Source organism: Crocodylus porosus, unplaced genomic scaffold (genome assembly GCF_001723895.1).
Source record: "Crocodylus porosus isolate Cpor-Errol unplaced genomic scaffold, CroPor_comp1, whole genome shotgun sequence".
Taxonomy (NCBI): Eukaryota; Metazoa; Chordata; order Crocodylia; family Crocodylidae; genus Crocodylus; species Crocodylus porosus.
The window spans coordinates 105,510,881-105,536,310 of NW_017728906.1; the positions used below are offsets into that span (position 1 = coordinate 105,510,881).

The 25,430-nt window shown below is 39.9% G+C and overlaps 1 protein-coding gene across 1 annotated transcript in view; it reads right to left on the reverse strand.

Moving 5' to 3' along the window:
- Nucleotides 1-3,422: 3,422 nt before the first annotated feature.
- The window catches only part of TM9SF2 (transmembrane 9 superfamily member 2), a 45,873-nt gene continuing 23,865 nt past the window's right edge, over nt 3,423-25,430 (reverse strand). The window contains exons 8-17 of the mRNA XM_019529706.1: nt 22,120-22,199; nt 21,908-22,016; nt 18,088-18,220; nt 16,828-16,947; nt 13,263-13,320; nt 12,427-12,586; nt 10,430-10,581; nt 9,205-9,316; nt 8,478-8,649; nt 3,423-4,858 (exon numbers count right to left, since the gene is read on the reverse strand). Of these exons, the coding sequence (XP_019385251.1) occupies nt 4,791-4,858; nt 8,478-8,649; nt 9,205-9,316; nt 10,430-10,581; nt 12,427-12,586; nt 13,263-13,320; nt 16,828-16,947; nt 18,088-18,220; nt 21,908-22,016; nt 22,120-22,199 (1,164 nt within the window). The 3' untranslated portion in view covers nt 3,423-4,790. The remainder of the gene's footprint in view (nt 4,859-8,477; nt 8,650-9,204; nt 9,317-10,429; nt 10,582-12,426; nt 12,587-13,262; nt 13,321-16,827; nt 16,948-18,087; nt 18,221-21,907; nt 22,017-22,119; nt 22,200-25,430) is intronic.

Below are 25,430 nucleotides of genomic sequence, written 5' to 3' on the forward strand. Positions count from 1 at the left end.
TGCAATTCTCCAGCAGAAACACCAGAATGCCTTTCACAGACTTTTCCGGCCATTATTTTGAACCCTATTAACTGAGGTCAACCCAGCCAGAAGCTTTTGCACCCACCCTCTTTAGTTTTTGGAATAGTATCTTTTTCTACAGACAGTTACTACTTCCTGCAAAGAGAACTGGGGCCTGAAACCCTGTGCTCCTTTCTGTAGCAGGAAGGAGGTATTGTTGGTAGAGAAAGCAAGCTGTGTAAGCCTTGCCATGCAGGAACTAATAGAACAGGGACATTTATAAGATGAAGTAAGACATCAAGGTAAAGAGGCATCATGTGGGATGAGAAGGGGCCCAAGCTGAGGATCTTCAGTGGATGCGTCACAGGGAGATCCTACAGAACAAAAAGTCTGGTGGTGCTTACTGATGTAACCCTTCTATTAAAAGGCACTTCCATTTATGCACATTTGGATTCCTCATGGGACCCCAGGGAAGGAACTTCCAAGGTCCACAATAAAGAAAGGTGGCAGCTGCAGTTGTTATTTTTGCTTTTTTTTTTTTTGAAAAGATGGTTTGCAGCCATGGAACAAGGGTTTTGTTGATGTGCCTTCCTGAGATAGAGGGGGGAGGAAGGAGGCAAGGGGTGTAGAGGTGGTGTCCCATGGTTCATGCTGATTCCAGCTAGTAATGCCGAGCTGCTTGTCCAGCAAATGAATCCCTACAGAGGCTCTTGTACCGACATTGGCCTGAAAGTCAGTCTTTGAAGTGATCCAGCACGAACTTCCTGGTCCTTTTCTTGAAATCTTTGCCATGTTTCAGCCACTATAACAGATTCTTCTGTACCACACAGGTACTTCTAATCAGGCACAACTGTGCTGTTAAAGTGGTTAGAGCAGTGATATATTATGTGCCTACAGCAATTGCTTTTTCCTCAGCCTTGATCACCTTCAGGAATGAGTTGTCTCTTAGCAATCTGCCCCATAAGCAGTCTGGCCTTATCAAATATACCAGAGAACTTTAAAGACTTCCAATCTTTTCCTTTTGTGCTACCTCTTCCCTTTGTGCAGAATGCAACAGGCTCCTTGTTTTTAAATCAACCTCCTCAGCGGGGTGAACTTCAAGAGTGCTCCCTCAACAGTAACAGTAAGCCCAACACTAACAGGGAAACACAAGAGATGCTCCAGGAAGGGCAAGTTCAAAGAGCACCATGCAGACAAGGCTAAGCAAGAGGCTGAAGACTGGAAATGAAGAGGAACAGGAGAAGCAGGAGAGGGTGGCACATGAATAGATGAAACAGACATAACAAAGATCCTGAAACAGTAGTTGGAGATGCTGTAGAAAACTGTAGTGAATGACCCATCTCATCCAACAGAAAAATAGTGTTTTTGAGACCTATGTTTTACCTCACTATAGGCACAAACAGTATCACCACTGACACGTACCACTCAACAGTTAGAAGGCAAGAACTACAAGCCCCTGTACACAGCTGTGGGGCTTTGCACTGAAGGGCACATTGCATTTTTTGCCGCCTCTTTGATGCTGTTGCCTTTATCTTTACAGATTTAATTGAACAGGTTTTTACTAATTCAGCCTTTGCTGCATTCATCTCTGCTGTTATGTCCCACAATGTACTAGAGCAAAACGTGTTGTAGGAGCTAATGGGATGCCAACTGATGATGAACTTCATCCTCAGGTGCCACTGCTGCTCATAATGAGAAAGTACCAACAAAACACTTGAGCATATGAGTGCTTTGGCAGCACAGTACTGCCAGCTGATAAAACTTTCCAGTCTAGACATAACCTCAGCTAGACATGGCTGCTCATACACAACTACTTAAAATGCGCAGCTATGTACTAACTAAAATATGCACCTGAAAAAGGCCTGGAACTAACCTGATCTTTCTGAAGTAGCTTATGCATAGTTGAGAATTGATCAGGTTTCCCTCTTGGAGCTAATTTTTAACCATCCTTACAACTGACCCAGGAAAATGAGGCAGGCCCAAAGACTGCTTACAGAATAGATCTGGCAAACGAAAATGAAGAATGTACTTCAAATGTTGGAGAATCCATTTTTGTATGGGTCACTGCATTGACATGGATTTGAAATTTTGATTTTTGTCCAACATGGCTTTGTTGCTCCCTGAAACTCAACAGCTTGTTCTTATCCCTTCAACCTTTCCATTCAGTTAAATCTCCTTGGAAACCCATGAATTGGCTACATTTCAAGAAGCAAGCTTACAATTAAGCAAAAGCAAAGATTTTTAAATATTATACATAAAGGAACAGGATTGAGTTCCAACCAACAACTACTCTGAATACCAGAGCAGAGGATATGCGCAGCCGGTATCCCTCTGGCCCTTCCATATTTCAGTGGGGGCTTCGTCAGGTATTATTTGTACAAGTGCATAGTCCCAGTGGTTGTCTACAACTGGATACAACCAGAGATTCTTCTATACAGCTTAATTTAGGCTCAAGGACTAGAGGCCAGTATTTTGGAAACTATACAGATTCTAATCCAAAGCTCTCCCAGAAGCACTATGGAGATGCAGAAACACTCCCACATGCCTACAGAATGATTTTAAAGCATCTATTAACTCCATGCTTTGGGATACTCAGTTAAAAAACTGTTACACCAACAATTTGTTCTGAACAGTGGGAATAAGTCAAGTCCTTCTGATGTTACAAAGCTTGAAACAGCTCATTTTCTGAATCTATAATGCAATGGGAAGGAGGAGAATTTATCAGTCCATTAGAACTTCAGTACTGAAAATTCTGAAAATATATATTTTATGAACATCCTTATTTTCTAATTCATGGATGGTGCAAGTGCCTTACAGATGCTGATGACAGGAACTGATTTATATAACAGGACATCCAAGGACAAAATTAGTGAACTACTTAAAGAACTGCCATTATCTAAAAATGATACTGTTGTGAAAAAGGAGAGAGAGTATTTATCTTCTACAAAGTCTAGATACATATCATACTAAATAACATTAAGATATGGCAATTGTAAATATTTTACCAAATATCAATTTGCAATTAAATTGAAACTTTTTCAATTACATGAATCCTCTAAAGAAAGTTTTCTAAACCAAAATAAAATAATCTCTACAGTTAAGATTATATTTGACAAATCAAACACACACACTTTTTAATAAGTAATGCTGATTTGTGTGAGCAGCATATTAAATGCAAGCAATATGGTTACCAAGATGTTCAGATTTTGTACTTGCCATGTTGAAAATCATAATGATAAAACTTTGCATACAAGGTTTGGGACACAGAGTAATCTAAGAATAAGGCTCTAACTGATAAAACGGGAATAGAAGAGTTACCAAAACTTGTACTGTTCTGAACACAAAGCATGTCATAAATACACAGACTGTCTTAAATACTTTTACATATGAAGTTAGAGGATTTTTAATAATGACAAGTTACCTTAACCAAAGATATTTTTTATTGATTTCAATATTCAAGCATCATTAGGTTAAGGTTTCTTAGAAAAGTATACCATTAGAAAAGTTGGACAAAAAACTATTAATAACTTATAAGTGACAACTACTACATGCAGCATAAGTTTAATAAAATTTTATCAGACTGATGGGGAACATAGCCCTTGCAAACCCACGAACAACATTACGGACCTAAATTACTGAATGAAATATAAACATTCAATTATTTCTATTAAAATAATATTCCATGTTAAAATTTCAGTCACCAGGAACTGATATTAGTTTCTTTTAATACAAGGCAAAATAGTGGCTGTGTCTTTAATTTTTACCTACATTAAGTAAAACAAACAATGGTTGCATTACAGAGTATGTATCATTAAGATCCTTAAAAACAAAGTCAGCAATGAATGCTGACCTACTAAGATCTTCTCAACATATAAATGCTTTTATGATAACAGTCTTATAAAGAAAGAGATGTCTGGGATTAAGGGCTGGATTAATGCTGTAGTGTGCTTAGGTAGTACGTGTTATGATTTAATCTTCATGCACCACAATCACATTTTAGCATTACAGTCATGTAGCACAGATAACTGAGTTTCTCCCAGATCAAAAGGAGTGCCAATATACATTAACAAACACAGTAAACCTCAATAAAATACTCTACATAATTTTAAACACCCCTTGTCAATATATTTGTATTTACAGAACATTATGAACTTATTTATAATATGTAATGATCCACTGAAGACATTTTTACAATATTTATTAAGATTATGAATGTATAAATTCAAGGACTTAGAGGCACATAGTTTAAAAGGCCAAGAACACTCAAACTAAGTCACAGAAATTGGAATATTTATGGACATCATAAGTGCCAAAAAAAAAAAAAAAAATCACATCCAAACTAAAAGCAGTATACCTTGAGTCAACTTTCCAAATTAGCATAAAAAGTTCTTATTCCCTTCAAAGAAAAATAATTCATCCCACCTAGCAATCTAGAAAAATCTTATTTACAATCACACTTTATTCAGAAGTATCTTTATGTTATGTAATACAGCCACCTCTAATCTGTCATTAAAATTTAAAGTTTTTATTCCAGTAGTTATATTTACAAATGCATACAATATTTAACTGTGATCTTCACTAAGATCTGAATGAAAAGAGACCATTAAAATCACAACCAAATGCTTTAGTTTAAAAAAGGGTTTTGGAGAGCCTGTGGCATTCAGTATAATTTCTCAAAGAACAGGAAAGCTAATACTTCTGATAAAGCTTAAGTTCATCACCAGAACAGGTCTTTAAATTATGTTGATTAAAATTAAATCTCTCCTGTGTTAACTTTTTACAACATTTCTTCAATCAACTTTCACCACACTGTATATTTTGGTCACAAACCAAAAGCAGGCAAAGAATCCAATTGTTCCTACAAAAAAAGGAAAAGCAGCACATTAGTATAATTAAACAAGAACCTAATACAGAAGTGTCAAACTCTGTCTCTGGATAAGTCAGTCTGTAGACCAGAATATAAGTTTTAAAATGACCTGGTACACTCAGTCCATAACTAATCCCCCACTAATATAAATGTAAAGGCCACATTCTACTTATGTACAAATTTTATGTAATAATGGAACTCTAAAGTGCTTCAATATGTTCATCATTATTCGGTGGAAGTGTATTTTAATTGATGAGTGCTACCTCCTTATTTTCTTGCTCTCTTACTTTTCTAGACCAAGTCTTTCAAGACTGCTGCATTTCCCTCCCTGGAGCAATTAATTTATCAATTGGCTTCCTTTCCTACATTTTTCCCAACCTGCAAATGAGCAAACTTGAGTAAAATATTTTCACAGCATATACTTTAACATTTTTTTTGAAAAACAATTCAATTATACAATAAAAAGAATGAACGTTTTAAGTTGATGTTTAACGACTAAAGGTTGCTTCCCCTTATTTGTGAGAGGCTTTTGAATTAAAACAGATCTATTACACTTCTTCAAGGCTGGATAGAACAGTTTTCTATTCTACAATTTTAATACAGGCTGAGACTCAAAACTAGCTAGATGGATGAAGGTACATTCAAATTATAGTAAAATTATTCCCTCAAATGACAACCCAAACCAAAAAGAGAGGACTTGGAGGCAGTCCAGAATACGTACTAGGGGAACGACTTTTTCCTTAGAAAAAATCAGAGCATGACAAAAATCCCTCCAGACAATCCAATTTTACTATCATATTATTGAAGCATTAATTTACGTAAAGTCTAAGACATCATTTTTTGATTTAAGATTTGAAACTAAACATGATGATGTTTTATGACGACTCATTCATTATGAAATCCCATGAAGAATCATGAATGATATCATGATAATTTCTTTCATGCTTACTAAACTACTGATGTTTAACTGACTCATTTACTATGATACGTAGTTGTGGTCCCAGCTGTGAATCACAAAGATTTGTCATGTAACTCCCAGTATTCTGCCTGCTGAGTTTGATCAATGACCTGGAATGCAACATGGAAGCAAGTGCCTGAAGCATGTGCTACAATGCCACAGCAGCAGGGCATCATCAAAACTGCTCCTGATACTGACGATTTTTAACAGATGAGTAAGCAGCAGCAGAATAGTTTTGATACAACAATTATAAATTTTTCTTTTTAGCTCCTGTATCATCTTGACATAGGAAGCTATTTGCCTTCAGGACCAGTTTTTGGTAAATCACTAGTGTGATGTTCTATTTAAGAGTCACGAGAAGAACTATACACCCCTCAACCTTCTCTTTTATAAGGAAAAGTCTTATCCCAAAAGGGTTTTAATAGTTCCATAGAGCACACCTATTTTCAGATGATTAAAAACAACATTAAATCTATTCTAGCATGGATTTTCGTCTTGGAATGTAGGAGATAAGACAGAAATATGTCGTCTTTTGAAAATCTGCACACTAGGAAAAAAAGTTATTTTCAGAGTGTCTTCATCTAACTAACTGCATGTTGAACACTAATAAAATAACAAACTAAGTTCAGGAACTCCACAAGCAGCCTTTTAATCGCATAGTAGAAGCTGCACACCTCTGTCAATCTGCATCAGGTCCAAAGGGCTACTGACAAAGTGCCGGGACAGATCAAGCATGAAATATCTATAATCTGAGCCCCTACTGAAGATGGTCCTGAAATTTGTCAGAAAACATTGTACAACTGATTCCTGATGGTCAGATGCTGATTAGCATGTGTGATCCATGCAGAATGGGCAGAGAAAGAGGAAGGTGCACGCAATACATCTTTATGCATTGAGATTATACCACTGACATATTGACTGATCTGTAGAAGAAGGGCAAGTGGAAGCTGACAGTTCTGTGCTGGTCAAGGTGGAGATGCTGTCACTGTGGGGGTAAGCATGCTAAATCTGCTTCTTTCTCCATGTAGGGAAATAAAGCCCCTATTTGGCTGTACAGAACCCAAAGTACTATACCTCCTGCCTAATCAGAATAGACCTAATAAAGGAAAAATCTCTGGCTGGACAACAGTGTAGGAACACAGGTATGCTTCCGGTCAAAACTGAAATACCATCAAGGCATAAGAAAGCCTTAACCTACACTGGAATAGCTAAGATTGATTAATCTAAGCAAGGCTTAAAAGGAGTTTTAAAAAGTGCTCTGAGGTTAGGAGCTTGCATTAGTTCAATTCTGTCTACTTAAATTTATCTACTTGCAATAGTGCAACTATTCTACTTCAAAACAGCCCAGAGTTCCCAAGTACAGTTTGATGCCGAGTGTCTTGACCATAAACGAATATTAGAAGAAAAGATGCAATACAAGTTACGACCAGGATGGTAGAATGAAGAGGAGCAGACTCTCAGGCCTAAATATTGGTAAAGGTATTTAGTGAGGTTTGAGGACAACCTTTCAATTCAAGGGGCAGAGAGAAAAAAAAGATAACCCTCAAAACTAGAACACCAAATCGCAACCACTACTTTTAGCATACAGCTTCATAGTTTATTAAAGGGATTATATTACATAGTGGTATGCAATAGCAGGCAGCTGAAATCTATGACCTAGAACAGTAGTTTTCAAACTGTGGTCTATGGACCCATGGGGATCTACAGACTGTGTCGGAGGGGTCTGTGAAAGATGACTATGATCAATTGAAAGTATGTGAATACCCACACTTACAACTCAAAGGTGTCCGCACCTCTATTCAAAATTTCCCAAAGGGTCTACAAATGAGAAAATTTTGAAAACCACTGACCTAGAATGTCTCTTCTATTTATCAGCACATGCCTCTGAGTTTAAAATAGTCACAAAACATTTAATTAAAAAAATCCTACACACTTAAAGGGATAATGTTCTCAAACTTGAGTTTTTTCCTCTCAAGGGAATTTTCTTTATAAGTGCCAAATAAATTCTACCAAGTACATCCCTGAAATAAATTCTATTCATACTTGTTTATGTCAAGTAGACCTGGAAAGACTTTACTCACAACTGTAGTGTGACCTTTATCAAGTGCTTTGAGAGCAAGCTACCTAAAGTTTGTGAAGCCTCAAATAAAGCCCTTGGAGGTTATAAGCTTGTAACCATCAGAAGTGGATGTGTATCAGACACTAAAGGGAAATGCTGAGCTTTTCCCTCCAACCGTGGAACTGAACCACTGAAAAACCTCTTATTTCTTACTCGGTGCCAACACTGCAGCTTCATGAGAAGTACTTACAGATTCTGGAGGCATAGCACTTAGCGTTTAAGATTTTTGGGAGGAGGATGTGAGGTATCTAGCAGCGTGGAAGTGTGGGAACAGCAATTTCTAACCCGTTTTTGACCAGCACATTTCAATGAAGCCCACTTTCTGTTATATAAGATGAGAGAGATGACGCTTTGGTCACAGTACTGCACTAACAGCAAAAAAAAATAAGAGCTCAAGGATTAGGAAAGTAAGGGGTTACTATTATTTTTGCATGCAGATTCATGCACCTGTATTTATGATTTTTCTAGTGTCTGCTGTAAACAACTAGAAATACAAAGAATAATATTAAGAACTTAGATTACAGTATAATTACCTGTGAAGAGGAAGAAGATCAAAACCATTATCATGGTGTAACCAAAGTACAAAATGGTGCTTGCTGTTCCTGTGATTTGTAGTTTAGAAAAGAAATAGTGGATTGCATATATAAGAAAATAAACTGCTGTGAAGCCACTAGTAAGGAATGAACGCCACTGCCAATGATAATCCTAGAAAAGGAGGAAAACACATTGATGTGTCATGATTATATAAAAAATTGAACTTGCTGAATTCAGAACAGAGGAACTTCTACTGCTAATTTATTAATTACTGGGTTTTTCAGATTAACCTGCTAGAGACAAAATTTCAAACAAACAAACTGCAATTCATAATACAAATGAGAAGCTCAAGATATGAACCCAAATCCTTCAATCCCAAGTAACACAAGACAAAGGGTCCTAAATGCATGCAAAAAAACCCCACACTGACAAAAGTAAATTATTTCAAATTAGTCAACAGACTTCTTCAGAAAGTAGGCAGCCCATTTTCAGTTACACAACTCTCTAGCTTACTGGTATTTTTAGAGCATATGTGTATTCATAATATCAATATCTGTACTAATCTGTGCCAGACAGCAGTGATAGGAAGTCATCCAATTATATTTTAATAAACTTTAATTATCCTACTTCTGTTAAATTCTGTACTGCTCAATTTCCAAGTATGAAAATTTAATATAGTCAAAACATCCTGAAAATATAACCTGCAAGTAGCAAAGAATCTCTTACCTCTGCACACAGATGGAAATAGCAGAGCAATATTGTGGCTTCAGAACACGTAATGACCAAAATAATAAACACCAGAAATAAGAAGCCAAACATATAGTACATCTGATGAGACCTATAAACAAGCAAAGAACAAAATTTTAAAATAAATTGTATCTTCTTCCAAAATAGTTCTCTCCATAAAAGGTCTCTAATGTAATAATATAAAATATATTGCAATAGAATCCAAAGGATAGTTGCTTATATATTATATTGTTACATTATTAAATTATATAAAGAAATAGCACAACATTCATTCTTAATTTAGTTTAAATAATAAATTTTCCCCTCCCACTATCCACTGGTTTCATTAATGTGGATAGTTAGTAGAAATCATCTCATCCTTTGCTTTCCAAACCGTAAATATGGAATTTTACAGTTCTAAAATGATAACCAGACAAGATCAGAACTGAGAACTTCCTTCTACTATTTGGGGGCCTAATGAGAGAAGAACTGACTGGACATCCCAGGTAAAATCCTGGCTCTGATGACATCAATTACAGCTTCACAATTGATTTCCATGGGTCTGGACCATCAACCTACACTTCAAAAGATGCAGAGTGGTAAAACAGAAAGAAACACCAAAGCGTGTAGGTCAACCTATGTTGAATATAAGCACGCAGTCAGTGCTCAGCAACAGTTTAAAGATTGTGCTAAAGGGAAATTCCTCTCCGCAGAGCAATTAGCTACCGCATTCTGAGTACACATCAAAATTCACTTAGGATTTGGTGGGTTAGTTGAGTAGTTAAGGAAATTACTCTTTGATACCTTTATGAAGATTTAAAGAAAGGAAAACCAAGTCCTTGCTTCTCAGCAGTAATACTATGCCAAATTTTGTTTTATAGATCATACGTCCATTTAATTTCTTGGTAACTATTTTCAAATACCTAGTATATGACAGTTTCAGAGGCGCTTCTACATGAATACACAGAAGTAGCGTGAGAAATCTAACTGTCTGAATACTGCAGGTCATCTGTAAGCTAAATATATCACACAGTCATTTCTCTATACTGCTGGGCAACAGTAATCAGCACAGTGTGCCTTCCAGGATGCAAAATATCAAGATGACTAACATCTGCATTTCTTATTACTGAAACAATACTTTAGAAAACAACAGAAAGTGGAGTCAAGCTCTCTAAATAAGAATTTCTTCAAAAGGAAAAAAAAAAAAATCTTACAATTCACTTACCAGATGCTATTTAGAATGAAGAAAAGTTGTATAAAGATGCACCCAAAAGGCAAAATACCTCCCATAATAATACCAGGTAATGGTTTTGTGTAGAATGACTGCTCAGGAATCTGACGAGGAATTTGATTAGTGCGAACTGGGTGTTCAATAGCCTTTAAAGAAAATAAGAGATTTCTGAATATATTAACTACATCACCACTTTTACTTTAATATTGACTCTTTTAGGAACAAAAGCCACAGAAATGTGTATTTAGTAAGTAATTGGGCCCATTATATCACTTACCATATGGCTATGTTCTCCAAGTCAAATTACCAACAACCTCAGGCCAAACACAAACCATTTTCTGAAAGATTGCTACCCAAAAAAGTATAACAACTGACCTCTTTAAGCCCCCCTCTACTCATGTAGGTAAAGGTGTGATAGGATCTAATATGTGATTCACACTCTCTCTTGTATTGGGTCCTGCCCACTGGGCTGCAGAGGCTGCTCCTGCCTGGTGCCAGTTGAGCCAGGTTGCAGCCCCATGCCCCACTGTGGGTGCAGAAATCTGGAGTCGGGGCATGTGCTTTCCCATACCTCCCACCCCAATGCCTGTGCCCACACACCCACCTCCGACCCTACACTGGGGGGCTGGGAACAGCAGGTTGGGAGTCAAGGGCACCACCACAGTTGGGGAGAGTGGGAGGTCTGTGGATTGGGAGTGAGGGGCCCTGGCAGGGCCAGGGGGTAGCAGGTCAGGAGTGAGGGGCAACAAGACAGGCAGGGGCAGGCCACTAACATATCAGGACTGCTCAGTGCCATAAAAGCAGCAGGAGGGAGAGCTGCAGTTGACATTGTGTCCTGGTGAGTGAAGGGGCAGGGAGAGCTCTAATTTTCTATGATAAATAAACAAAATTGAACACGAAAATATATAGGTACAGTAAAATTTCTGTTAACCAAAATCTTACAAGCCGGCATGCCGTTTAATTGAGCATGCCAGCTTGTAAGATGAAGTGAAACTGAAAGTGCCCACTGTGGCACTTCCAGTTTCTCCAAGCCTCCAGGGCCTGGGGCAAAGCAGCCTGTGCTGCCAAGCCCCCACACCCTGGGGGCACAAGGCCTGGCTCCCTGTCTTGCAGAGCCCGCAGGAGGGGTGGTGATGCTGCAGGAGGGGCAACAGGATGCCCCAGACATGGCAGGAGAAACGGCGGCCTGGGCCACTCAATTTACCAGCATATTTTGTTGTCTGGCAACCCCCATACCCGGGGGATGCCAGATAGCAGAGCTTTTACTGTATTTAGAATTGATTTTATTATAATGATCAAGGTACTCCTAGGCTTCCAATTTGCTTAAAAAATTATAGATATCAATAAAACACTGTATCCAACTGATACATATATAGTGGCGTTTCATTTAAAATCGCAGAAAAATATGGATTTGGGGGGTTTTAGTTAGAGAATTCTGGATTTTTATCAGAGAATTTTTGTTTGTTTTTTTAAAACAGAGATAGCCAGGATCCCTGCTAATTACAAATAAATTCATCAGGAGGGAGGTTCAATAACAATACTCATTTAGGCAAGGGAATTGCTAAATGTCCCACCTCAGTAGAAACATTTCTTTTCAGAATAAAAGATATAAGAAAGGAAAGTCTGGCACTGATAAGCAGTCTCCCTCATATCTTATCGTAGCACTAAATCTTGCTGGGAATCAGAGAGATCAAATGAGACCAACTATGTTCCCAAAACAGTGTTTGCTCTGAAGCAGCCCAGGAGTCAGATCTACTGACCAGAGTAACTAATGCTAACATGTAACATTAAACTAAAAAAAAACCTGTTTGATTAAACAAATGCCTAAGGAATTTGACGAAAGAGTAGAATCCTAAATTAGTTGCTTACGGCAATGCTAAGGGATTCAGTTATGGTTAGAGCTGAATCTTGTCTCATAGCCCTGCCAAAACTTTTGCCTTGTATATTACCATATGACAGTATGGTGCAGAATGTACAAATAAATCACTTACATTTTTCTTAAAACCAAAGTAGGCGCCAATAAATGTCAATGGCACAGATATGCAAAACCAAAGTGCCAAAATAGCAACCAAAGTACCAAATGGAATAGCTGCTGAAGAACCTTCTCCCCAAAGAATTAGGTTCATGATGAAGAAATCCGCAAATACAATTCTGAAAAATATACAACATGCTTAAAAGAAAAAAACAAAAAAACCCCCAGAGATGCCCAAAAACATTAATTTTAACATTATCAAAACTGTATTACTATGTTCATATTTTAGTGTCAATATGATGTTACAATCAGATATATATTCTGATGCACAGAATATAACAAAACCAAGAGGTCAAACCAGCCTTTCTTCCTTAATCTAGAGGGATTGAACTCCAGCAGGAGCTGACGCTACAGCTAAACAATTTCAAATATATGCTTGTCTTAACTACACTTCAGGGGAAGACTGCTTGCTGTGATTAAGTAGAAAAATTTAACACAGTGCTTGTACAGCATGACACCATGCAAGACCAACTACAGTGTGGTCAAAGAAACAGCCTAGAAAGTAAAAATAGGAATAAATGAAAAAGTGTGCCTGTCTAAAACTTACTACAGTCATACTGCTACTACTTAATCAACCTTTTCACGTGGCAGGAGTAAATGAAACTTACAAAGCAGCTAAAAGATGTTATGTAATTAGCAAATTTGTCTGTGTCAAATGTATCTTCTGTTCAAGTTATTTTCTGCCACAAAGAAATAATGTAACATTGTTTTCAAGCATAACTAAAGCTTTAGAAAAATTAACTAAGACAGAGATAGAATTCAATTTTTTAAATGTGTATTACATCCTTAACTTACCCAGGACAAAGGAATGATGTTAACAGGACATTTGTTTTCCATTTCTCACCACCAAACGCTGCATTAAAAATAACATTTAGCAGTATCAATACATAGATCAATCAATGGAGACGATACCTTATTTTAGCGGTACATCAAGAGCTACAATTTGTTGCACTATCCATTCATCATTTGAAATTTGAAAGTTAAGATCAAAGGAATACACTATGTAATTAAATTTGCTAAAACAAACCTCCTTTATCATGTTGTTCCTCTGCTACATAGCTTTTTCAGTTGCAGGCAAGTGAGAGATTACCATTTTAGAAAATCCCAAGTAAATAAAGGAGGGTAAAAAAAGTTGCTGTTTTTCTTCCCCTCTCCCTACAAAGCTAAAATACACTATGGGGTATGTCTACATTCCACCCAAGTTAGCTCTGATATTCGAAAGGTGTCTAGCTGTGGCTAGTCAACGGGATCTACACATTCACATGCTTACTACACAGTAAGCCTTGTTAATTACAAGTAAATCTGCTACCTACAAATGCAAATAGCAAATTTACTTTCAATTAGTAACAGCACAGCAGTGTTCATGTAGACAATTATCTGGGAACAAATCTGCTCCCCGTCAGCTGTCCACCAGGGGGCAGGAGACTGCTCCCTGCTCCTGGGGAGCTACCTGCTGCTGGGGCAGGCTCCCTCACCAGAGCCGAAGTAGGGACTGTCTCCCTGCTCCAAGATAATTGTGGAGTGGGGGCTGCGTAGCTCCACAGTCACAGGTCTGGTAGATCGAGGCAGACCTTTATCTCCCAGCACTGGTCCTGCAACCACAGAGCTCAGGCTGGAAGATAAGGGTCTTCCAGTGCTGGCCCCATGATGCAGAGCCAGCGCTGGAAGCTCCCTGCTGGCAGGGGATGGGGAGCCTGTTCCCAATCCAGCTCTGTGCTTGTAGAGCTGAGTGAGGAACAGGCTCCCCAGCCTCCACCCTGCGTGCAGGGTGGAGGCTGGAAACTGTCCTGGTCAGGGCAGGTCCCAGCCCCATGGCCCAATCAGGTGATTGAGACACACAGTTTGGAAACAGCTGCAGGTATGGAGCAGGTCCCAGCCCCCTGCCTCGATCTGCCAGTAAGGCAAATGAAAAACATGAAAGGAGCTGCTGTGGGGGTCACGTCCAGCGCGATTTATGGAGATCCCTATCCATAGTGCATTCAGAACTTTATGTTAAAAAGCAAACTTGATTTGGAAATCACTCACACCTTAGAAAATGTAACCTTTTACTCATTCACTCAAGGCTTACCCTTATTCAGTTGGGTAGCAGGAATGGTTAGAAAATAGGTATAAAAGTCAGAAAAGTACTGAACTATGCTAAAGTAAAACATTTTTTTTAAAATCAGGAGCAACTTATCATAATTAGAAAGTTGTGCATAGTAAGCAATACCTTCCTCCTGAGTCTTAATATTTTTAAGCAGTAACATCTAAAGCAGGAGTTGACAACATTTTTGGGCTGAGTGCCAGAAAGTCCTTGCAGCCTGGACTTGGAAGATGTTGGCATGCTGGGGGCACCAAAAGTCAGACCCGTCCCTCACTGTCCACCCCAAGGTGTGTCTGCAGCTGCCGCTGGCAACAAACCAGAACAGGGCTCCAGACCTCAGTACAGCTGCTTGCAGCCTTGTGGCTTTCTGCTGCAACAGTCTCTGGGCAGGACGACACTACCCACCATGGGACCTGGGCTTCTTGCCACTTGAGGTGAGCAGCCCGGTCTCTGCAGCAAGCTGCATGGTTCTGCCCAGAGCCCAGGCTGCTCACAGCAGAACATATGCCCTGCTACGTCTAGCTCAGGCTCCATGGTGGGTAGCAGGGGCCTGCCCAGAGTAGGAGCATGCTGAACAAAATGGTTTCACATGCCATGCTCTGGCGCATGAGCCAGGGGTTGCTGACTCCTGATCTAAAGTCTAAATAAAATTTTTATAAAAAACACTTTAGAATTTTCATAAATCTGGCACGACTTTAAGTCAGTATGCCCTCAAATATCTTGCCTGAATTCAAATAAACTGATAGTTTCCTCTGCTGTGTCATCATGATATGATTTATTTCAGCAGTAAAAAATGATTACTGTTACAGTGTCTTAACTGACATCTTGGTAGGAACTGGTAGTCATCATCAACATTATATTTTTCTTTTCAACTTTTTTACTTTATCATTGAAAGAGCAGAAGTTGAACCTTCCTTGTAAGTATATATAGCTGTATTTTTTCATTCTGTATGTGTTTTTTTTTTTATATATACTGTAACGTATTACTTATATTTACATGATGTTCAGTATATTAGCTGCATTATTTGTCATGGATTGCAACTATTCATCAACAGTTTGGTAAAACTATCCAAATATTGGCTAACAAGCACGACTCTCAGAATCAATGAACACATTGGGGGATCTATTAGTTGCCTACTACTGGACTGATATGGAATTAGGTTTAATGCCATAATCCCTCAGACTTCTGTTGCATTACCCGAGGCAGCCTGTCTGAGACCCAATTCCTCATTTTGCTTTCAGCTTTATCCCAGCCCTTCCTCTCTACCTGTACAAACCACAACTGCAGGAGCAACTCAAACATACATGCATAAATAAGCATATTATTTCTCCCCCGCCTTACCCTCTACGTACCACCAACCCTCACAACCTGCATGTAATACAGCAAGACAAAAATAAACCAGCTATATACAACCCAAATTCCAGGATGGCTTGGAAAAATTAAAATCTTAACTACCTCTGAGTTAACCTGCAATATGGGAGTGGAATTCCTTCCAAGGACTAATCTATCCATAGTGAAACAACTCCTGAAAACTGAGCACCAAATACTCCATGCAACCATTTACACTCATAAGCACTTTGTATTTTAGAATAAACAAAGGTAAAGAAAAACTGTTTTGAGTGGTATGTCTCCTCTGCACCCCTCCCCCCCACCAATCTTATGCATACAAGAAGAGCCACTTAGCTTCCTGCAGACTTTGGATCGGCCAGCTGGAGGGACCACCGTAATGAGGTACTAAAACACCAAAGTGAAGTCCCTCCGTAGTCAGAGACCTTATTACATTTATTTCCCTGTTGACCGCATTAGAAGCACACCCTGATGGGGACTACAAATATGAACTGAAAAGAGAAAAATCAGAATTGCCATAATTTCAAGTAGATGGCAACATGGCCAAGGAAAACTTAAGCAAATCAAGGCAATATTTTAGTACAGGAAAAAACAGTGAATTACAAGTCACCAGTTCAGTATAAACATGTTGCTCTTTGTTTTTTCCCCATCCATAAAAATATGTATATGTGTATAAAAATGAAAGCAAGTCACAAGATCTCAAAACACAAAACAGGATAAGAACTCTGAAAAAAGGTCATAAAATTCTTATTCAAGATTTATTTCACCAAGAACAAGCTAACCATGTATGTGCTCCATGTTTCTTTTCTGTAGTTATCTTTGTTACCCATGCTGCCCAAGGGAACATGCAGAACAAAAATAATTATTGTTGTGATGATAAAGCTAGACTAATGAATTTAAAACCTTTCACTTTAAATAATTTTCACTTACATTTGTAGAATCTGGCAGCAACATAACCCGCTGGAGTTCCAAGCAACACCCACAGGACTACAGCACAGGTCATTAGCGCTCCTCGGTTAGCAGGAGACAGAAATCCGAGGCAAGCGAAAACTACAAGCAGGATGCAAGATGCTTAATTACTTATATTATGCCTATCATTATATTTCTATCCTGAAAATGTATAAAGATTAATATACAGAACTACTGCACAGATACAAACAAGGTGTTTCCAATTCTGGCCTCAAATATTACATAGAAATCTTTCATTTCCAATTACCCCATATATTCAAATCCAAAGACACGTTTTTTTTCCCCCCCAACCCAACATAGGAAAAAAGAGCCTCAATTTCTTAGATTCACATTCAAGAAGGGGACACAGGAGGGAGGGGAGACGGTGCAGGGTAGCAACTGCAGCTCCAGCACCAAGCCTGAGGTCAGAGTTGTAGTTGCTGCCCCCTGCAGCATCTATCTCCTCTCCTCCCCCCAAGGTCACCTCAGCTCTTTGCTCTCCACCTCACTTTATCTTCTCATCACAGCTTGGCTGGGGCCCCTGCTCCAACCAGGAGAAGGGAGCATGGAGCACATGCTGGCTCCAAGGCCAGAGCTGCTGCCACTGCAGCTGCTATTGTGTGGTCCAGATGGGGCTGGAACCAGCACATGCTCCCTATCCCAGGCTGGAGTGGGGCTTCAGCCAGAACTGAAACTGTGACCAGAAGGTAATGGGAGGAAGCATGGAGGGCAGGTACTGGTTGGGAGACAGGTGCCAGGGGATACAAGCACCATGGTGAGGGGTAGGCATCAAGGGGCACAGGCATGGGGGGGTAGGGCAAGTGGCAGAAGCAGGCACCAAGAAGCACAGGTACTGCAAGGGTGGGGGGAGAAGGATGGAAGCAGGCATGGGGGACATAGGCAGCACTGGGGAGAACAAGTGTGAAGTGTGCAGGCAGCAGGGGGGTGTGAGGTACAGGCAGCACAGGACAAGGGTCAGGCTATTTAAGCCCCTGCCCCCACAAATCCCCCCATAGCAGCGGGGAGGTGTGGGGGAAAAAATTCAAGACAATGCCCCAGTAATCAGAGTCTAGGCATGGAAAATTACAAAATTTATAAATGTCATAAGTCTAGACTCTAATTATTGGTGGGTCATCTTAAATTCAAACTCATCTAAGAATCAGGTAAATACAGTAATAGTTTCATGCCATTAGCTGTAAAGGTGACTTTTCTTTTAAAACATCTCCTACCCCCATCACTTACACAGAGTAACAAATGTCATAATTAAGATCTGTGTGCCAGATCCTAGAAAAACAGACAGCAGCATTCCTTTTCTGGGAGGCCTGAATATGTCACCATGAACCAGTTTCCAGCCAAACTCCTCCTGGGCATCTTCCTAGAAAGGAAATATTCCCAGTTTAATCTATTAAATTTTAATTTAAAAGATACTATTGTGAAAAAGAGATGTTTAGTTAGGCAAGTTATCAGTATGTGATGTACAAAGATTTAAACAATAAATTTGGTAATAACCATTACAAATTTGCAAACCCAGTAATCCACTATACTGACATGCACAAACATTAAAAAAAAACCATGGATCATACCAAGTCGCATACAATACAAAAAAACATAAAATTAAGACAACTGCACTGTTTTCCCAACTACCATTATTACAAGATTTGAGGAAAGCCATCTAACTTCTAGGGTTTAAGAGTCAAAATGTATTAAAAAACCAGGACCTCTCCTTTGTTTATCCAAGAGAAACTACTTTTACCTTTCCCTTGCTACCAGGGGACACTTCATAGTTTGTAGGGTCGGAAGGGACCTGAGCAGATAGGATAGAACATCAAGCTGATTATCTTTCTCCCTTTTCCCCTATCCAAGGCTCAGTCTTACAATTGCATCGCTTGGAGCCAAGCTTCAGGCTGGGACATCATATTCTATACTCCAGTTCCAACACACATCCATTGCTCCCTCTCTTTGTTCATATATCCCCATTACTGTTCCTCCACACCCTTATGATTTTATACCTCTCTTTCCAGTATTAGCTTCCCAAACATAGCAAAGCAGCAACCATCTTTTCTGAAAGTATCCTCAGTATCACCAGGGTATACTCTGATGAAAAGATGCTGATCTCAACTAAAGGCAAACTGAGTAGTTATAACTGCTCCATTATAAGTAATGGAGAGCTGTAACTATTTTAAAACAGACAAATTTGTGAAGCTTGGTCCTGATCTCGAAGTTGTAATAGTCAGTGGGTCGCTAGACTTGCAGTGCTAGTGCAAGAGGCAGTAAAACCCTGCAATCACAAATCAAATGCATTCCACTCCAGAGAGTAATATTTGGATAATTTATACATACAGAAGCTTCTGAGACAGATTTTCAGTACCAATACAAAAAATAAAAAAGTGTCAGGATCTGACAGAAGCATGTAAAACTAATTAACTTTAGTTACACCTGAAATTGGGACAAAGGCAATGCTGACATGGAAACAAGGGCAGAGTGAGGCAAAACTAAGGTAATGGCCAAATCTAAAACATCATGTTTTAAAACTGTGTATGCAGACACAGACACTTTTTAAAATTCATAATGTTTATAATTTATATGACATCAGTGATACACAGGCACATTTTTAAAACAAATTACTGCTGGTCTTTTATTCTTTCACCCTCACTAACATAATAGGAAATATCAAATCTGTATGGGACAATTTAATGAACTAATTAGATCTTTAAAAAAGAGGAAAGATTATAATCTTAAAACAAATATCTAATAGCACCAATCTGGTTTACTATGGCTTGTAAAATTAGATTCCAAACTCTGAAAAAAGTGTTTCAGTACTTTTAAAGATATACATTTGTTTTGCATTTAATTTAAAATTTAGAAAATCAAAAGTTAAGTCTTGCTGTAATGGGTCTTCAGAGCTGCATCATATATTTTGTGCTTTATTCATTTAGAAAATAAATGTTGCTATTTTTCCAATGTTTTTTAGGATATCTGTAAATGAACCATAAATAAGGATTTCAGAAAAAAAAAATCTTCAATTTTAATCTTTTTTTGGTTGTACAATATTTGTAGGGTTGTTTGGTTTTTGTTCTTTTTTCACCAAATTAGCAGTTCTGTCAATACAGCTGCTGAATTATTTGGCCTTCTAATACAGGTTACCCTTGATTTATGCAGGTTCTATATATGTGAATTCACTCTTATGCAATGAGCATTTTTAGACCATGATGCATTCTATGCAAGGTAAATCTCCTCTTATGCGATCAGCATAGGTGCCCCACCCACCCACGCAGGTAAATCTGTGAGGGGTGGGGAAAAGGGCTGTGGGGCCAGTGCCAGTGGCCTGCAATCGCTAGGCTGCACAGTGCTTCGTCTGTCCCCACTCCCTGCAGCTCCTGGGCTGCGCCTTGCCCTGGTGCAGGCAACTGGTGTCAGCTGCTCCTGGGGCCACTGCAGCAGGGGCTGGGGTGAGTGGGAACAAGCAGAACCCTGGGCAGCATAGGGTGCAGCATAGCTTGTCTGCAGTCCCCCTAGCCCATGCTGCAGCAGCCCTGTAAGCAGCCGGTGCCAGTTGCAGAGGGAACCATCAGTGGGCACGGGGCAGGGAGAGGGGGCAAGGTGGTGCCTCTTCCTGCTCCGTGCCCCCGGATCTGCATATAGGACAACAGCAGGCTACCACTGCAGGCTGGGGCCGGCGGCTGCACCAGGCTCTACCCGGAGTTCTGCTCGTCTCCACTCACCTCAGCCCCTGCTGCAGTGACTCCGGGAGCAGCTGACACCAGATGCCTACACCACAGCATGATACAGCCCAGAAACTGGGGTGAGTGGAAACAGGCAGAGCCCAGGAACTGGGAGGACAGATGGAGCATGGTACAGCCCAGTGTTTCCGAGGAACACTAAAGTGTAATTGATGTCCATCTCATCTCATCTCAATTAGAGTAATAAATTAGTCTTAGATGTTTATCACCGTCTCGATAAGGCTTTTTTTTCTTTTTTTTCCCTCTACTAAAGCAGTCAATGCTCTTAAGGCCAGCTGGCTGAAGACTGCCAGGACCCTTCTTGATGAAATGTTCCGCACACCCACACTTTCCTGCCCCGACTTGATAAGGAAAGAAAAAGAAAAAAAAAAAAAGAAATGCCTGGGTATGAAGCTTCTTGCACAATTGGTCCTTATGTCCACCTTAGTAATGAGGGCTCCATCAATCCCTATACCCTCTCCTATTCCACTGGGTGTGGTCTTATAGCCCATATAATCTGCCAGAGTCCATCAGAGTCCTTGATATGCCTCTGACTCAAATAAGTCACAACATACTTACTCCTGGTTAGCCCCCACCAGGGCTTTAAAAAAAATGAACTGGCTCATATTTAAACAGCCTCCTAACTTATGTGCAGATAGTTACTCTTTACTATCAGCGATGGGATGGCTGCTTGCAATCACCCTTCAAACCCCAGTGTCTCTTCTCTTCACTTACACAGTGGCTGGGCCAAGTGCCACTCTGTTCCCTCTGTTTTGCTCCCTTGTGGAGCCCTGGGAGCGGCACCATTCCCCCCACCCCTTCCCTAGTCCCAGCCTCACTTCCTCCCTCCCTTGCTGCCATGGGAACCTATCCCTATTTGTTACATGTTATGCACGGTTCTCCGGGAATGCATGTACTGCATAAATCGAGGGAAACCTGTAGATTCTCTTAAACGGCTCAACGCTGTAAAAATGAATAGAAAATTACAAAGTCCACTGTGAATGTACATAAAAATGAGGTGAGGAGTTACAGTAAGGCAACATAGCTCAAACTGGTTGCAGGCTTGCAAAAAAGTGCCTAACTTCATTTCACAAGACCACATTTAAATCACTGGCAACTACAACTATGGTTTCCTAAACTGAATGGAAAGTAGTCCAGAAGGCTGGTTCAACACACATATACAAGACACACAAAAAACCCCACAACCATCAACTAGAACCTCATAGTTGTTCATGATGGTTATTCTTTAAAACACGAGTTTATGCCATTTGACAACAAACACATACATCTTTTCAAAGTTAAACAAACAGCTCCAATAGTGATTTTAGAAACTTCAGACTTACAGTAGAATCCATCTGATTATATCTTGCAATGTCTTTATGTAGTGTCCTCAACATGATCATAGCTACCATTCCAGATAAGAAAAGGACAATCACAAGGGAATTCATGATGCTATGCGGAATGGGGGAAAAAAAAAAAAAGCTTCAAAAAATCAATATCTATAGCAAAAAGCGCTCTCCACTTTATAGTATTTGAGGACTAAAAGTCTCCTCACCTAAACCACTGAATATGTGTATGTGGCATGGATTCCAAAATATAATCCCATCTGGATGCCCATCTTATGCCTTTTTCTTCCTGGAAATTAAAATTTCAGCAGTTAGATTTTTATAAGAAACAAATAAGTGACTCAATCATTTCATACCTCCATACAACGTTTTGGAACTATTTAAATCAAATAACTTACGGTCAAAACAATTTCAAACCTTAAAACAAAAAAGCCCTATAAAATAATTCCCCACAGGCTTCAGTGAAAGACCTTAATGACCATGCTCTAAGACCAAAAGTCAGAATTAGGATAAGAGAATCTAAAACGTAATATACAAGCCGTCTATCAACAACAAGTTTTAGTTTCTATGTGCAACTAGATCACCACCACCATGTCCAACTTAAGCATCTTTTGGGAAGATCATACAGAACTGAATTACTTTACTTGGAATATAATAAACTATATCAAGTGAACTCTACATCTTTCACAGAGGAGTTAACCTGTTAAACCTTTGATTTACAATCTTTAAGGCACACAGGAGGCTCGCATTTCACAACTATTGAGAGACTATGCCATACAGCTGCACAACATTCCAAGTATGTTAATTTAACTGCTTTTCTTGATATCAGTTCAAGAATTTAACTTGATATTTCGGAGTTATCTACTGAATTACCACAACCGTTTTCCAGCATGAAAATCTGGCTTACAAATTTTCCCATCTAAGTGATGACCTCATTCCCTAAAATAAGGAACACAAAGCGCACAATGCCTTAATGTGCATTCACCTAAGTTAATGTGCATTAAGGGCACATGTCTACACATGTGCACTGTTAATGTGCATGAAAAATAGCAAATTTAGACATGTTAACGGATATGTAGATGCACTAAAGTCTAAAGTCAGTCGATACACAGCGTTAATGCACTTTAATGCCTAAACGTGTAGACGCCTGCCTAAATCCACTTAATGCGCAGTAACCTAATGCGCATGAAATTTAGGCATGCTTAATGTACATGTAGACACACCCACTGTGTGTTAGTACAAAACAGAAGGTTTGTTCAAAACGATTAATAAATATCACATGAATATTTTTTAAATTAATATTTTTAAGCTATTAACTCTACAGGGAGGGAAAATTTACTTTTCAGAGATTATCATTTGGAAGTCATCTTGATATAAAAATAAACTACTAAAATCATCCATTCATAACAAAGCCATAATAAATTAACCACTTATTTTCTCGCTTATGATTTACTTTAATAAATAAACTAACAAGACCAATCAATGGTTTAAAAATAGTTATTTGGAAAAACTGAGTGCTTTAAAAATTGTTTATTAAAAAGTATTTTGTCAAGATGCCAAAAATGGTGATGGGCAAGATGACACTTGCAGTCAGTTCACCAGAAGAACCTATGCGAGAAACGCAACAAAGACGACACCTTACACATTTGCCATTCCTATCTGACTACTTCTATCCTGCCTGCCTTACCCAATACATTTTCTTAGACCTTCAAGGAAAGCATCCTTTACAACCTCATACTGGGCTAAGTTCAGCAGAACACACAGTTGGACGAGGCATTTTTAGAATCTTCTTTATAACAACATTCATTGTTTAAAACATTGAAAGTGGGTCATCCAGCAAATAAAAATAATTTATTTCCTGAAATAGTTTAATTTTTGTATTTGGTGTATTTACAGAAGGTCTAGTTGTCCCAAGGCTGGGACCAATAAATACCTGACCCTGAGCTCCCCCTGCACTTGCAAGTGGTAATGACACAATCTGGTTCTAGCATCTGATCCCAGAATTGTGCAGCCTGCCATGAACATGCCTACAATTCACATTTCTTTGATGAACATGCATAACACAGATTTAGTGTTGGGCAAATTACTCTTTTTCCAAGTTAAAGCCTCTGGCAGGCTTTCAACTAAGTTCATTGGGGGATGGGGATCCACAGGAGCAAGAAAAAAAAGACTCAACCAGGTGTAGGACCTGCCCAGGTAAGAGCTCAGGTATGTACCAAGGGACCAGATGTCTCTCAGGAAGGGGGGGTGCCCAGGGCTCCCTCGGGGGGATTAAGGTGTCTCTTCACTAATGCAAGAAGCATGGGGAACAAGCAGGAGGAGTTTGCTCTCGTGCTTGCAAGTAGTAAATTCGACCTGGTTGGACAAGTAGAGACACGGTGGGATGAAACATTTGACTGGGCAGTACACATAGAGGGCTATAGGTTGTTTAGAAGAGACAGGAAGGGGAAAAACAGGTGGGGGGGTTGCGCTCTATGTTAGGGAACAGTATACCAGTTCTACCTTCCAAATGGGACCAGAGGAAGGCTTAACTGAGACCCTGTGCGTCAAACTTCAAGGAGGGCAGGGGGAGAGGGATCTGGTGGTAGGGGCGTACTACAGGCCACCACATCAGGAGGAAGAGCTGGATCTGGAATTTTTCAGGCAGCCTGGGGAGGCCATGTGTGCAAAGGACATTGTGGTCATGGGCAATATGAATTACCTTGACGTCAACTGGGAGGAGCAGTCGGCCAGGTCTAGCCACTCACAAAGGTTCCTGACATGCGTACAGGACCTACACCTTATGCAGGAGGTACTCGTCCCCACTAGGGAAAACACCATACTGGATCTGGTATTAGCCTCTGGGGATGACCTGGTGGGGGATGTGCTAGTACAAGGGAGGCTAGGGGACAGTGATCATGAAATGATCCAGTTTGCTATTCAGAGAAAGGTGGGGAGGGTAACTAGCACAGCGCAAATGCTTGACTTTGGGAAAGCCAACTTTGATGTGCTCAGGGCAGTAGTCATGGAAGCACTCAGAGCCCAGGATGTAGCTAGTATGGGGGTCCAGAAAAGGTGGTACTTCCTCAAGGAGGCTATCCTTGGGGCACAGCAGGACGCAATTCCACTGCGCAGGAAGGCAGGAAAAGGGTCCAAGAAACCTTCATGGCTGAGCGCAGATATCCAAGCTGGCCTGAGGGCAAAGAAAAAAAGTGTACTGGCGGTGGAAGCAGGGGGCAGGGACAAAGGAGGAGGAGTACACCTCCCTGACCAAGCTTGAGGGATTTGGTAAAGGAGGCTAAAGCAGCACTGGAGCTTAGATTAGCTTCTGGGATTAAGGATAACAAAAAGTCCTTCTTCAAGTATATAGGTAGTAAGAAGTCTTGGGGTAACATTGGACCCCTACGGGGTGGGGTGGGGTGGGGTGGGGCAGGGCAGTTGGTGACGGACGCACGAGACAAGGCAGAACTCTTCAACAAATTCTTTGCCTCCGTGTTCCTGTCTGCTGACAATGGGGTGCTCTCGGGTGATAGCGTAGAGA